The sequence below is a fragment of the Sphaerodactylus townsendi genome, linkage group LG03 (genome assembly GCF_021028975.2).
Source record: "Sphaerodactylus townsendi isolate TG3544 linkage group LG03, MPM_Stown_v2.3, whole genome shotgun sequence".
Lineage (NCBI taxonomy): Eukaryota > Metazoa > Chordata > Lepidosauria > Squamata > Sphaerodactylidae > Sphaerodactylus > Sphaerodactylus townsendi.
In genome coordinates, this window is record NC_059427.1 from 17,746,534 (window position 1) to 17,762,502 (window position 15,969).

Sequence of the window (15,969 nt, forward strand, 5' to 3'; positions counted from 1 at the left end):
CAAGAATTCTGGGCAGGTGTGCCCCACATTCTGAAGAAGGGACGCTGCCCTTGAAAAGCAACAGGTAAGAGGCACGAATGGCACATGGAGGGAAGGAGGGAAGATACAATTCTTCCAGGGTACAACAGGAGCTGGCTGTTGCTGAAACTTTAGTGGATAAGCAAGGAAGGGAGAAAGAATGGCTTAGGCCAGTGATGGCGAACCTATGGCACGAGTGCCAGAGGTGGCACTCGGAGCCCTCTCTGTGGGCACGAGCACACAGAGTTCATCATGTGGGGGGCGGAAAATCACCCCGCACACACACACATATCTAAGCTGGCCTGGGCCGCACCGACTTTGCACTTTATCGATGCGCGAACCATGAGTGAGCAGAGGAGGATTCGGCTAGCAGGCTCCAGCCCAGTTGCCTCAGTAGCTCACGGGTGGCTGCCCTTTGCCCGAGGGGCTAGGAGGCAGAGATGCTAGAGAGGCACAGAGCGGTGCGCACGGGACTTGCTGGAGGCTAGAGCAGGCTGGCCCCTGCTCGAGCGGGTGGGGCGGAGGAAGAGAGAGCGTTTTTTTCTAAACTAAAACCTCAGCATTGAGGTTAAATTGCCGGGTTGGCACTTTGCGATAAATAAGTGGGGCTTGGGTTGCAATTTGGGCACTCGGTCTCGAAAAGGTTCGCCATCACTGGCTTAGGCCCTTTACAGCATGAATTATGGCTTTTTTTTAAAAAAAAAGAGATTGTTCGCTTTTTTAATACAAACATACTTTTAAAAACAGGAGGGGGGCAGAAGCTTACAAGAGAGCTAAATATAAGTTAGAAAGAGGTGCCTCCCCTCAAAGTCTGCACGGATACCACAGTTCCTGACCCCTAAGCTCCACCCTCTGACCCTAGAAGCCTGAAGGGCTCGCTGTTTTGATCAAGTTGTACACATGTTGAGGATTACTCTTGACTGCTGCTTTTCATATTTCGGAACCAAGCTCCGCCACTCCAAAAATAGACGTGGTGGCGAACTCGCTGCTCAAAGCTCCCGGGTGTTCAAACAGGAGCCGACCTCTGTTCCGGTGACAGAATCTTTTACATTTTAATCCCAGGCTTCCTTCAAGGAGTTTAAGGGAGAATACACGGCTCTCTCATTTTGACAATACTGTGAGGTGGCCGAGGCTGAGAGCAAAATTAGACATGGCGGTGTCTCTGTAGCCGCCCCAAAGTCACCATCACCATTTAAAAGCCATTTTAAAATGCTGCAAGGGCCCAATCCTAACTGCGAACTGAGGAGATGTTGTTGGTGTGCAGCCATTTCACTACGTGAGAGGAGGAACAAGGAGGAACAAGACTGACATGCTACGTGTCGTTTTAAAATCACTTTAAAATGGCGACAGCGTCCTTGTGGCAGTCATGAGGATGCTGTCACATCTAGTTTGGCTGTTCAAGAGAGTGACAGTTATTTAGCGAGCTTTCATGGCTGAATGGGGATTTAAAACCAAGCCTCTCTTTTCCTAGGCTGTTGGGGTTCTCTCAGCAGGGTCTCAGGTCTGCTAACACCACAGAATTTCTGCCTTGAGAAGTCCTCTGAGGAGATGATAGTGAAGGGACTTTGTGAAGACAAGATGGAATATTCCATACTCAAAAATCAGGTCATAACGAACTTTTAGGGGGAGGGAAAATGACAAGTTTGGTCCTAATTTTTATAAGACTTTTCTTAGCCAGAATAGTCTGGCAAGTAACAGAGCGGACTGTGGAAAGAAGGGGAAGGTTAGGAATATAGTCCCACCCAGGAACAAGTTGTGCCTGCACTTCCATCCATAGAGTTTCAGACAGTTCATGACTGGAATGAAGATTATCAGACCTATGTGGGATCACTGGGGATTTGTCTATGTTTCAACATGCAGACAGCGTAGAAAATCACAGCACACCGATTTAGATCCTTCCTTTCAGCAAAAACCTTCACAAGTCAGAGCTCCCTTCATCAGATACATGAAGTGTACATCCATAGCATACGGGCTATAGCACAGGTTTGCCAATTCTGGTTTGGGAAATTCCTGGAGACGTAAGGGTGGCACCTTGGGAGAGCTGAGTTTGAGGAGACGGCTCAGTGAGGAAGTGATGTCACAGAATCCATCCTCCAAAGTTGCCATTTCCTCTAGGCAAACTGATACCGGCACTCTGGAAATTACTTGTAATTCCAGAACTCATGGCCTCACCTGGATCTTGGCAACCTTAAGTAATTTTATCTCTTACTAGAATGCTCCTCTAGTGTACCTTACTAGGATTTTCAGGTCTCTCCTGGCAACCAGTGGAAGCTTTAGAGAAGCAGGTTGTGGAGTGGCAATCTGCACCCCCCTGCATGATAACATCACTTCGGGCTTGATCCAAAGTCTTTAGCACTGCACCCAGGAGGCATTCAAGCACTTGTCCCAAAACTCTATGGTATATAGAGTTTTTGGGGAAAGTACTTGTCCCAAAACTCTATGGTATATAGAGTTTTTGGGGAAAGTACTAGAGTTTTGGGGGAGAGTGCTAGAGCGCGCCATTCCTGGTGTGATGTCAAGTTGGAAGTGATGTCATTGCACAGGGGGCGCAGATTGCTCCCCCCCCCCCGAGTGTCGGCAGGCAGCGGCATGGATCAGCAGGCAATTGCCTGCCATTTGCAGGCAGCTGGGAACCCAACCCTTATGTCAGTGGCCCCAGGAATATTTGGGGGGGGGGGCAGCATTGAGAAGTGTGGGGAGCAGAATAAATGAAAATTGTACTTTCCCCTTCAGCAAGCAGAAAGCAGACTTGGGGTCAATCCCTTGTGCATAATGCTTAAAACTGGTGCAGTGCTTTTCCTAAGTGGTGGCGAACCTTTGGCACTCCAGATGTTATGGACTACAATTCCCATCAGCCCCTGCCAGCATGGCCAATTGGCAGGGGCTGATGGGAATTGCAGTCCATAATATCTGGAGTGCCAAAGGTTTGCCACCACCTAAGCACTGCAAACCCTTCTCTTACATATTATTTCAGGAGTCCTAACATCTGTACACTAATGCTAAGTTACAGAGATGGCACAGGAACTATCGAGAAGATTCTTCCATTCAGGATCAGTAGTATGGCAATAGCTGAAGGGTGAACTTTAAGTAGGGATTATTAATTTTTTTTGCAATGCTTTGTAGAAAGCATCTAGTTCATTTTTATCCCTTCCTTCATCCAAGTAGCTCAGGGCAGTAGACGATTCTCCCTTCCCCACTTTGCCTGCACACCAGCTCGACTAAGTAGGTCACGCTAAAAGAGAGGGACAGGTTACCATTTTGACCACAGTCTGGCGCTGCACTCACTGTATAGAGAAATGGCTCTTATGAAGATTGCAGTGAGGGAGGACCAAAATTCCCCTAAAAACAAAAAAAAGTTTGCAAAGCTCCCTGTGAGGATTGAGGGAGGGGAAGTCTGAAAGGTCATGGTTTGCTTAAGCCTTTCATCCATCCCCTTTTGTGTTGTATGAAGTCAGAAGTACCCTAGTATGTGGACCAAGATAGTATGTGGACCAAGCACATTCAGCTCACATCCCTGTCTGCATCTTCAAACATAGACAAATCCCCAGTGATCCCACATAGGTCTGATAATCTTCATTCCAGTCATGAACTGTCTGAAACTCTATGGATAGAAGTGCAGGCACAACTTGTTCCTGGGTGGGACTATATTCCTAACCTTCCCCTTCTTTCCACAGTCCGCTCTGTTACTTGCCAGACTAGGGTTAAGATAGTATGTGGACCAAGCATAAAGTCCTGTTGTTTCCTATGTGGCTGGTTAGCGAAGGTAGAAAACGGGATAATTCTCCCTGTTGGGCTGTTTTAAAAACATGTTTTAGAAATATGGTAAAGTTCCTTGTTTAAGGAAAGTATCCTTCTTTTGATTTCTAGAAACAAAATTAAGTATTTGAAAGTATTAAGTATTTGACAGGCAATCAATTAGAGGAGAAGTAGTTGTTTCTGTTGGCAGTAGACGATAGGACTTGCTATGATGAGTTTAAATTATGGACAGAAAGATACCAGCTGGAAATTAGGAACTTTTTTTTTACAGTAAGAGCTTTTTACAGTAACAGAGAAATTATTAGTGCCCCGCCCCTGGAATGCCCGGCCCTGCCCCTGTCATACCCCACCTATCCCCATTGCCGCTACGCCACTGTTTGAATCCTACCACCATGGGAACCTGTTACTAAAATTTTTGGATCCCACCACTGAGCGGTTCCTGTGGGCAGCAGAGGATAGGACTTGCCAAAATGTGTTTAAATTACAGACAGAAAGTTACTGTCTGGATATTATGGAAAAAAATAAAGTGAGAGTTATTGAACAGTGGAATTGGCTACCTGAGGAGGTGGTGAGTTCCCTCTCACTGGCCGTCTTCAAGCAGCGGTAGACAAACATTTGTCCGGGATGCTTTAGGCTGATCCTGCATTGAGCAGGAGGTTGAACTGCATGGCCTGTCTGGCTTTTTCCAACTCTATGATTCTATGATTTAATAACACCCTTCATAACCAATATACAGAAAATAAGCTTGCCAGGGAAATAATAATTTGCTTAGCCTTTTCTCAGCTTTTGCATGTGCAAGATATATATATATATATTTTCCCATCGGGGAACTCCTGTAATCTGACATGCAATTGGAAGAGTCTAATTATTTGAATCAGCTGTTTCTATGAGTTATCTTACATTTCAGTCGCTATCTCAAAAAGGCATACGTTGGTGTCCGGGGGGAGATGTGAATTTATTTCGATTTGATGGCTTAATTATTACCCAGCAGAGGATTAGATATGTCACAGTTCTTTAATCAACCTTGCTTTCCTATGCAAGTAACCAGCAACCAGTCTCAGCTTTGCCTGGGGCAAGAGGGCCTCTGGCTGATTTTGGCCCCACAGCAGGAGAAGCAACACAAAGGCACCCTGTGGTCACGGCCTGCCTGTTGCGCCTGCTGCTGCACCAACCTGTCGCTCAAGCTTGGTTCTGGAAGCGTTCCAAACTGCATATCATCCCAGCCCGGGTATGTAGGTCACTCTGAGATTATGTGGATCTGCATGTGTTCTCTCAGGATGCTAATATACCTCCCTGCGACAAGCTAGGGGAGCCATGCGTCAGAGGAGTCTTAACTGTTCCCCTGGGGTCTGGATCCTTTTCATACAGGGGTCAAGGCCACCCTCCGCCGACGGTGTCCCTTAAGATTAGCTGGATCTGTTGAGCAGAACTGGGAAGGGGGGCTCGTACGTCAGACTCAAACTGGAGGGAAGTACGCAAGACAAGCTCGACAAGCAGGAGGAAGGAAACTGAGATTTGTGGATCTGAGAGAGCGGGATGAGGAACAACTAGAACACAACTCACCCAAACCAGTCCTGGAAATGGAAGGACGCCACACTGTAGAAAGGAGAAAGAGAGAGAGAGCAATCAAACCTCTAAGAAAAATCAGGGTACTTCCTTCATTTCCCAAACAGAGCACTGTCACTGCTTTTGTATGTCAGATTAAATAATCCAGATTGCAGCCCTCCCTTGAACACCTCGCAGTTTAATCAGCCCACAGCCACTAAATGTTGATTAAAAAAAGTATAGAGCTACAAGCTTAATTGGTTTAGTTGCTGGATTACTCAAACGGAAGTTTAGTTGATTCATCAGCAAAAGGTAATTTCAATTGGTTCTGGAAAACTGTTATGGGATAGGCTGAGAATACATGTTATATTGATTCTTTCTTGGGAGCTATTTTTGGTTATGATACATTATGGGCGAGACTACAGGCAAAAGACAATTGAATTTGTTTGTCGGAAAGATTTATATCCTGCCTTCAAGAGCCACGGAATAATTAACAGCGCTCTAACAATAATACGAAGAGAAGCCACTCTTGAAAAAGTTATCCCTGGATCCTTCTGATCCAGCCAAGTACTGTCCCAGTATATAGTCTTTCATTTCGGGGTAACGTAGTTGAGAGAATGATGGTCGTTTCCCCACTTACCTCGACCACCCTTTGCTGCGCACTACTCCCAGCGCGCATCATTGCTGGCATGCTCCCGGGCTTCCCCACGACCCCACGCTCTGCGCGGGGTCATCAAAAGGCGCCGTTTTGAGGAGTGCCAGGAATGACGTGCGCTGAGGGGGCGCAACAGCGGCAGCGGTGGGGCGGCTGCGTTGTCATCGCCCCTGTAGTGGGGAGTTCCGGGGGACCCCGCGCTACTTGGGGAGAGTAGCGCGCAGCAGCAGGTAAGTGGGGAAACGACCGACAGCAGAGCAGCTCCAGGTTTTCCTGGAGGACATCTTTAAGGTGACCAGATGGTCACCTTTGGGATCCGGGATGGGGAAAGTGGCCGCGCGCGCAGCCGCAGAAGCGCACGGCCTTCTGGGGCTTGCCGTTTGCCGCCCTGTCACAGAGCGGCAAAAGGCAAGCCCCAGAAGGCCATGCGCTCCTGCGGCCGGGCACATGGGAGGCTGCCGCACTGCCTTGCGCCCCAGAAGGCAGTGCAGCAGCCTCCCAAAAAATCGGGACAATTTGCAGAACCCGCAGGACGTGGGACAAATTGTTTAAAGGCGTGACGGTCCCGCCAAAAGCGGGACGGCTGGTCAGCCTAGACATATTGGCTCTGGACCCTTTTCAGTCTGGTTTCTGGCCTGGTTGTGGGACAGAGTCCGTGATGCTCACCTTCACAGATGATAAACATAGACATGGATCAGGGTGGGACAGTACTGCTGTTGTTACTCAATCTCTCAGCAGGATTTTAACACTGTCAATCCTGATCTTTTAATGGATCACCTAGCTGAGATATGCAGGGCAGTTGTTCAATGGCTGATCTCATTTCTCCAGGACTAGGGAGAGGGTCTCGACTTGATACACTTTGGTCCTCTCCTCAACACTGTTCAATATCTGCGTCCGTCCCCTCGCCCAGCCAGTCTGGAATTTTGGGTAGGGTATCATCAATATGCTGATGACACCCAACTGTATCTGCTGATGGTGAAACTGTTAAAGTACAATAATCTGAAATTGAATCCTTAAAAGACAGAGATTCTGGTACTCAGTGACATACCAGAAAATGGCGCCTGGGGACAATACCTGGTCTGGACGTGCCCCCCCCCCCCCGCCTCTCCCCCTGTGCCCCACTTACCTTAGCCAGCGGCTGCTCCAGTGGCAGCGGTCTCGGCAGTTGCTCCGGCTGCAGAGATCCCGGGCCTGATGGGCTGGGTTGAAGGGTGCCCGGCGGCAGCCCAATCAGGCTGCTCCTTCAGCTGGTGGAGCCCCCTGCCCGAGCCGTTTGCTGCTGAGCCACGGCCACAGGCCGGCTCCTGCCCGTGAGCCGGCCTGAGGTTACGGCTCACAGCTCAGGTAGGCACCTGAGGCCGGCTCCTGCTGACAGGGAGGCTCGCTCTGGGGCAGGAGCCAGCCTGCAGTCACGGTTCAGCAGCAGGCGGCTCAGGCAAGCACCGCAGTCACAGCTGGCCTCCTTGTCAGCAGGGAGTGCAGGAGACGGCCTGTGGCCATGGCACCCACCTGAGCAGCACAGAGAGAGCCACCAGGAACCGGTTGGGTCCTGCAAAAATGCAAATGCAAACGGTGCCTGGTGCCCCCCATGTGATCAAATGGCATGCACCTGGGGACAGGGGATACCCCGGATCCTCATAAGCAGTTCACCATTGCTGAGACTAAGCCGGAGTGGCCCAGGGCATGAACGCCAGCTCTTGACTCGATAGGGTTCAATATATCTCAGCAACCCTCGCTCTTCCCTCTTCTTGGAGGGCCAAGTCACAAATACAGTCAGTATGGTGGTTTTCCACCTTTGCCAAGTCCGGCAGCTGGCTCCCTACCTGTTGTCCCCTGACCCAGCCATAGCAATCCATGCAATGGTCTCTTCCAGATCAGACTACTATGACTTGCCCAAACCAAGTTCAAGGTTTTCGGTACTGACCTTTAAAAACCATAAATACCCTGGGACCGTTGGACCTACAGGACCGCTTCTCCTGCTTCACCTCTCCTGACCAAAGAGCATTACACTCAGCTGGCAACAACCTTTGGTAGTCCCTGGAAGAAATATCTAGCTGTCCTCAAGGAGCAAGAAGTCAGGCCCACGCCAGCAGTAGCAAGAAGAAGGGTGGTGGTGGTGGTGGGGGGGGGGGGGGGATCAAGGCACTGAATAAATCCTTCATTGCTGGTGAAACTCTCTGTCGAATGAGACCCAGGCCTTGTGGGACTTGGCTCACTTTGCAGGGCCTGTCAGTTGGAGATGTTTGAGGGCAGCCACAGTTTCACGGTAGTTGACCTCCCTTTCCGTCTATGGTTGAGGGCAGCCTATGGTTGAGGGCAGCCACAGTTTCACGGTAGTTGACCTCCCTTTCCGTCTATGGTAGAGGGCAGCCTATGGTTGAGGGCAGCCACAGTTTCACGGTAGTTGACCTCCCTTTCTGTCCTGTTCCCTCTCATCACCCTTATTTCCTTTTTTCTTCTCTATCCATGCTGCAGTCTGGATCCTATTCGATCGGATTGATTCTATGCTTCCCTTCTTTTTTTCACAGACCTTCTGCTATTATCTCCTCAGACCCATCTCACCCTATTATTCCCCAGTATTTTCAATTTGGCATAATGAGAGAGTCGTTTGGGTGCCGTTTCAGCCTATTTACGTTTTAAAGGTTTTTTTTTTATATTCATGTGTGTATTTCTGGTCGGTTTCTGTGAAGAAGGTTTTTTACTTGGCCTGACTAAAGCCATAAACTATGAGACCCTGGCCCCGTAGAACAGCTATAAAACTGTGCTTATGTTCCTACCAAGGAAATTAGGTTGTTCCCGGATCAAATTCTAAAACCCAACCTGTCAGACCAAGAAGATTGATCTGGCACCCAGAAGAAGAAGAAGAAGAAGAAGAAGAAGAAGAGGAGGAGGAGGAGGAGGAGGAGGAGGAGGAGGAGGAGGAGGAGGAGCAGTTTGGATTTATATTCCCCCTTTCCCTCCTGTAGGAGACTCAAAGGGGCTTACAATCTCCTTGCCTTTCCCCCCTGACAACAAACACCCTGTGAGGTGGGTGGGGCTGAGAGAGCTCCCAAAAGCTGTGACTAGCCCAAGGTCACCCAGCTGGCATGTGTGGGAGTGCACGGGCTAATCTGAATTCCCCAGATAAGCCTCCACAGCTCAGGTGGCAGAGCGGGGAACCAAACCCGGTTCCTCCAGATTAGAATGCACCTGCTCTTAACCACTACGCCACTGCTGCCATGTATAAGTCAGATCACAGGGATGGGAAGAGATTCAGATTCATTCAGATTCAGCCGTCAGACTGCAAAGGGACATGCTGGTGCTTTATCTTAAAACTGAACTGGAGTTATTTTTTGGCATTTTTTTTTCTTTTCCTTTCTTTTCGTTCTTTTCAATAAAACCCTGAAAAAGCCAGCACTTTCAGAATATCTGGCTAAGAATCCTGTTCTCTCGGTTAAGTTATAAGGAAGAGGTGAGGCCACACCCCACTTTCTTTCACAGTTTCTTAATTTGTTGTCTAATGTATATTATGTTTGTTGTTAGCTGTCCTAAGCCTGGCTTGTGCTGGGAAAGGGCACACAAGCACAAGCAGACATACAAACAACTTTTAATAAACACAGAGATAGAAATTTGGCAGTAGGGTGCAAAGGCAGCTAATTTATTCAACTTCAAAGCCCTGTGAAATAATATTCTTGATTTGCAGTCTAAATTGCAGTGACAAGGGAGCCGGGCGAGTCACTCGTGGAAGAAAGTCCTCCAGCAACGGCGCACGGCAGCATTTGTTTATTGGATTACAAATTATTTCACACATCCCACAACGTTTCCAAGAAAAGAACCTACACTGAAATTCTGATAATAGGCAAATATATTTACATTGAATCAAGGTAAATTGTTAATCAACTGAAAATGCTTTTAAGCAAACATAGAAACATTGGTTCTTACTGAAGTGCACCTACTGAACATAAGAACATAAGAACAAGCCAGCTGGATCAGACCAGAGTCCATCTAGTCCAGCTCTCTGCTACTCGCAGTGGCCCACCAGGTGCCTGGGAGCTCACCTGCAGGATGTGAAAGCAATGGCCTTCTGCTGCTGCTGCTCCCGAGCACCTGGTCTGTTAAGGCATTTGCAATCTCAGATCAAAGAGGATCAAGATTGGTAGCCATAGATCGACTTCTCCTCCATAAATCTGTCCAAGCCCTTTTTAAAGCTATCCAGGTTAGTGGCCATCACCACCTCCTGTGGCAGCATATTCCAAACACCAATCACACGTTGCGTGAAGAAGTGTTTCCTTTTATTAGTCCTCATTCTTCCCCCCAGCATTTTCAATGTATGCCCCCTGGTTCTAGTATTGTCAGAAAGAGAGAAAAATTTCTCTCTGTCAACATTTTCTACCCCATGCATAATTTTATAGACTTCAATCATATCCCCCCTCAGACATCTCCTCTCCAAACTAAAGAGTCCCAAACGCTGCAGCCTCTCCTCATAGGGAAGGTGCTCCAGTCCCTCAATCATCCTCGTTGCCCTTCTCTGCACTTTTTCTATCTCTTCAATATCCTTTTTGAGATGTGGCGACCAGAACTGGACACAGTACTCCAAGTGCGGTCGCACCACTGCTTTATATAAGGGCATGACAATCTTTGCAGTTTTATGATCAACTCCTTTCCTAATTATCCCCAGCATAGAGTTTGCCTTTTTCACAGCTGCCATGCATTGAGTTGACATTCCCATGGAACTATCAACTAAGACGCCCAAATCCCTTTCCTGGTCTGTGACTGATAGCACTGACCCCTGTAGCGTGTATGGGAAGTTTGGATTTTTTGAAGACCACTAAACGTATATTAGCACTGTTATGTTCCAAAAATCAAGGGGGTTACAGTAGGCTTGCTAACTCCAGGTTGGGAAAATCCTGGAGATTTAGGAATAAAGTTTGGGGAGGGTGAAGTTTGGACAAGTGAAGGGGTTCAACAGGGGTACAACATACTGCCCTGAGAAGTCTGCTTCCAAAAGCCGGCTTTTCTCCCAGGGAAATTGAGCTCTATAGTCTGGAGATCAATTGTAACTCGGGAAGTTCTCCCGGCCTGAACGGGAGGTTGGCAAACCTAGACTCAGGAAGGCAAAGAGACACTGTTTTTCCTGCTCCTTTCCCAACATTGTTTAACTATTCCATCAGACCCGGAGTGTTTTGCAGCTTCTATCATTTAAAAGGGTTCCTTCTTTAAATCCTCTGCATCAGAGACTAAAAGCTGCATGGCTCACACAATAGCATTAGATACTGCTATAATCATGCCAGTTCAGTTTTACGTACATAATATGAAGATCCCCTTATTCTTCTCCTAGAAACCTCTGCAGAAAATACACAGTGACCTCTGAAGGAAGATTCCACTGCCCACAAGAGCCATCTGCTCCCCATGTTACAGTCCGCCATCCCCCCCTGCTCCCCAGATTATATCCCCACACCAGCACTGTGACTTACATTCACAGACAGGCTTTGCAGAACTCCAGCGGCCCAACTTGGTACAATTGCTGCGAGGATTGCCCACCAGGTGAAAGCCAGCATTACAGCGATATTCCACCCAGGTACCTTCTACAGGCACGCGCTCTATTGCCCGGACATGAGCTTGCCCATTCTCCAGGCTCAGGTGCATCTTGGGACAAGTCCGTACTGTGAAAGAAGGAACATTCATGTCAGAACTATAACCAAATAGTTCGTTCTTTCGTTCTTTTCCTTCCTTCCTTCCTTCCTTCCTTCCTTCCTTCCTTCCTTCCTTCCTTCCTTCCTTCCTTCCTTCCTTCCTTCCTTCCTTCCTTCCTTCCTTCCTTCCTTCCTTCCTTCCTTCCTTCCTTCCTTCCTTCCTTCCTTCCTCTTCCTACCTACCTGCCTGCCTGCCTGCCTGCCTGCCTGCCTGCCTGCCTGCCTGCCTGCCTGCCTGCCTGCCTGCCTGCCTGCCTGCCTGCCTGAGGGTATATATCCCACTCTTTCCCATCCAATCTTGGGACAAGTCCGTACTGTGAAAGAAGGAACATTCATGTCAGAACTATAACCAAATCGTTCGTTCGTTCGTTCGTTCGTTAGTTCGTTCTTTTCCTTCCTTCCTTCCTTCCTTCCTTCCTTCCTTCCTTCCTTCCTTCCTTCCTTCCTTCCTTCCTTCCTTCCTTCCTTCCTTCCTGCCTGCCTGCCTGCCTGCCTGCCTGCCTGCCTGCCTGCCTGCCTGCCTGCCTGCCTGCCTGCCTACCTACCTACCTGAGGGTATATATCCCACTCTTTCCCATCCAAAGATGAGCTCAGAGAGGCTTACAAAATAAAATACAGTACAGAAATAAAATCTCTTTATATAGCAATAAAATCCCATCAAAATTATTTCACGGCACCTTTATGATTAACATATGACAACTGCCTGGGTTGACTAACCCAGGAGGAAGAACCCAACCATAACAGGCCCCGCAGCCTAGCTAATCGCATGATGCTAAAAACAATAACTAAAAAAGATAAGGAAGGGTCTTAAAAGGGGAGGAAGTGGGTAGGGAGACCATCAATGATATAACTGTTGCTGCCTCAACTATAGGTTTGGTGGAATATCTCCACCTTACAAGCGTGGGCCTCGATTGATAGAGATTTTCACCAGGCTGAGCGTTCTGGCTATGGTTAAGGACAGCCAGACGCTTCTAGGCCAGGGACCCCCAGCAGATGACTTCCAGTACAGCGCAAAGCTCTCTGGGGGTTGTAGTGAGAGAAACAGTTCTATTGTTATAACAGTCCCAGATGGTTTAGGGCAGTGGTGGCGAACCTATGGCACGGGTGCCAGAGGTGGCACTCAGAGCCCTCTCTGTAGACACTTGCAGAGCCCCCCACACACACACATCTAGGCTGGCCTGGGCCGCTGGGCTCGAGTATTAGCATTAAACCTAAGACCTAGTTTTGGGGAAGCAGTGTAGGTAACCCTGTTAAGCTCTGTTAAACCCCACTGGTTTTCATGCAAAGAACTAAAGCGCGATTCTTTACCTGGGAGTAAGCTCGGTTGCTGGCAATGGGGCTTGCTTCTGAGTAAACCCTCCTAGGGTCGTGATTCACCCGTTGGAAGAGTTGGACGGTTGCTTCAAAGCAAAGCCACCAACTACCACCAAGCTTACTCCCGAGTAACACACGCCTCGGAGCCAACCGTTTTTTCTAAACTAAAACCTCAGTATTCAGGTTAAATTGCCGTGTCGGCACTTTGCAATAAATAAGTGGGTTTTGGGTTGCCATTTGAGCACTCGGTCTCGAAAAGGTTCGCCGTCACTGGTTTAGGGTTTTAAAGGTTAGCACCAAAACTTTTAACTTGTTCTGGTACTCAACTGGTAACCAGTGTAGCTGGCAAAGTACATTCAGGACCAATTGACATTTCCAGAGCAACCTGAAGGGTAGCCCTGCGTAGAGAGTTACAGTAGTCTAACCTGGAGGTGGCTGTCGCATGGATCACAGTAGCTAGCTCAGTGCGAGACAAGTAACATAGCCAGCTGCTTGGCCTGGTAGAGATGGGAAAACACCACTCCAGCTGTATTCGTGACCTAGGCCTCCACAGAAAGGGAGGCATCCAGGATCACACTCAGGCAGTGGTGGGATCCAAACATTTTAGAATCAGGTTCCCATGGTGGTGGGATTCAAACTGTGGTGTAGCGCCAATGGGGCTGGGCGGGGCACGACGGGGGCATGGGTTGTCATTCCGGGGGCGGGGCATTCCTGGGCGGCAAGGACGCAGCCACTGCGCCGGTCCTTGGGCGGGAAACGAATGTACGCAGGTGCAGGCTGCCACGTACGCCGGTGCACCTCCTGCTAGACTACTTCAAGTTCTGCGCGCTACTGCTGAGAGGAGGGGCATAACTAAGGCAAAAATCACATGGCAAAATCACCAATTGGTAACCCCCTCTCGGCACACACAAATAATTAGTAACCTACTCTCGGGAACCTGTGAGAACCTGCTGGATCCCACCTCTGCACCCAGGCTTTTGATGGGAAGTACAGGTGTCTGTTCAACCTTGCCTAAATTCGGCAGCTGAGATCCCAATTCTAAGTTGCTCCTGCCTAGCCACAGGACTTCTGACTTGGATGGATTAAATGTCAGCTGGCGCTGTTTCAACCAATCCACCCTGGCCCTCAGACATCTGGCCAGTTTATCTGAGATCATATCCGACTGGCCTTCCGTCACCAGATATAAATGTTCAAGTCTCTATTCTGCCATGAAAGCTTGCTGGGTAACCTAAAGTCAATCTCTGTCTCAACCTACCTTCCAGGGTTGTTGCTGTAAGGAACAAACAACAACGTGAGGGAATAACAATCTCATAAACCACATGAGGTCACCAGGGGGGAGAAAAGTGGGGTATAAATATTCCAATAAATAATAATAAAAAAAAACCTGGGACACATGTTTAGGCTAAGAAATTGACCAGCAAGTTCAGTTTTCCCCAACGCATTCCCGACCTATTCTGACCCAAATCACAAAGGGGTCCAGAGTGTTAACACAGATCTCCTGCTGATCGCCTCCCCATAATTCTCTGGTCTGACTAATTGAAAAGCAACAGTAGGCCAGTACCCTTCGTTAGGACAAGCTAAAGCACCACAAAACAGTGAGCAAACTTCCAAGTTCCCCAGAACTCCTCTTCATGCTAGAGATGATAAGCAAAAACAAATTGGGGCAGGGGCAGGGGGAGAGAAATCTGTTGGAAAGGCAGAGCCTGCAGGTATTAAGAAGAAGAAGAAGAAGAAGAAGAAGAAGAAGAAGAGTTTGGATTTATATCCCCCCTTTCTCTCCTGCAGGAGACTCAAAGGGGCTGACAATCTCCTTGCCCTTCCCCCCTCACAACAAACACCCTGTGAGGGGGGTGGGGCTGAGAGAGCTCCGAGAAGCTGTGACTAGCCCAAGGTCACCCAGCTGGCGTGTGTGGGAGTGCACAGGCTAATCTGAATTCCCCAGATAAGCCTCCACAGCTCAAGCGGCAGAGCTGGGAATCAAACCCGGTTCCTCCAGATTAGAATGCACCTGCTCTTAACCACTACACCACTGCTGCTCTCTTAAGAGTGTATTAACACCCTTAAGGGAGCAGAAGAATAGTTATTCAGGTGTAATGAGGTTGGTCTGCAGCTGGATGCAAAAAAGGATCCCAGATTGCCCCGTTGGGGCAAAGATGGGATGGCAGCTTCCCCTGTGAAAGCAGACAAGTCACCCATTATTTGGATGTGCCTGGGGCAGATATGGGGCAAATATAGGTATAAATAAGGTTGGCTTTGCCTTCTGGTAGTGCTTGTGTGCCTTTAATAGCTGCAAGTGTGGCAGGAATCCAACTGGGCAAGCTTTCCATTACAGCACCCTGTAAAAGCCATATATCTTTCTGCCAGTCATGCTGCTATTAAAGGCACATGGACAGTAGAAAGGGAGAGCCCCCCCGCCCCATACAAGGTCTAGGAAGGTTGTCCAAGATGAACAGCTCTGATCTATCCAGTAATTCCCAAGCCAGAACCTCTTGCCAAACGGCCCCTGCCAAACCCACTTTCTAGCAACCTGAGGCTCTTTCCATGCAGTTTTCATTCATACGTTTGGGAGGTGCGGTTGAATGCCTGCTCCCCCTTCCAAGCCCCAAAAGACTCACAGCAGCGGCTCTCCACATCGCTGTCGGTCCAGGTGCCGTTTGGCAAGCATTTGCGCACCTTGGGCCCCACGATCTCACGCTCAGGGCGGCACACGTACTCGATCTCATAGTCAAACGGCAGGAAGTGGGCCATCTTCACCTGTTCGCGGGTCAGGCCTCGGTAGCGAATCCCACCGTCCCAAGGAGGGAAGATGAGTTTGCAGCCTGGATGGGGGCGGGGGAGCAGGCAGAGGGAAAGAAAAAAAAGAGGGGTTCAAAGCAGCTGCAGAGGGAACGTCATGTTGTGTCAGCCAAACAGAACTCACATCTTTTCATGTCTGTATGTAAAGTACCATCAAGTCATAGCTGACTTATAACAACCTAATACAAAGGGAAGGTACAGTGAAGTAATTAG

At 48.7% G+C, this 15,969-nt stretch overlaps 1 protein-coding gene across 1 annotated transcript in view; it reads right to left on the reverse strand.

Annotated features, from left to right (window-relative positions):
• GABBR1 (gamma-aminobutyric acid type B receptor subunit 1) overlaps positions 1–15,969 on the reverse strand; it is a 208,170-nt gene that overhangs the window by 60,129 nt on the left and 132,072 nt on the right. The window contains 3 exon segments of the mRNA XM_048487278.1: positions 5,338–5,370; positions 11,428–11,616; positions 15,576–15,779. Coding sequence (XP_048343235.1) covers positions 5,338–5,370; positions 11,428–11,616; positions 15,576–15,779 — 426 coding nt within the window.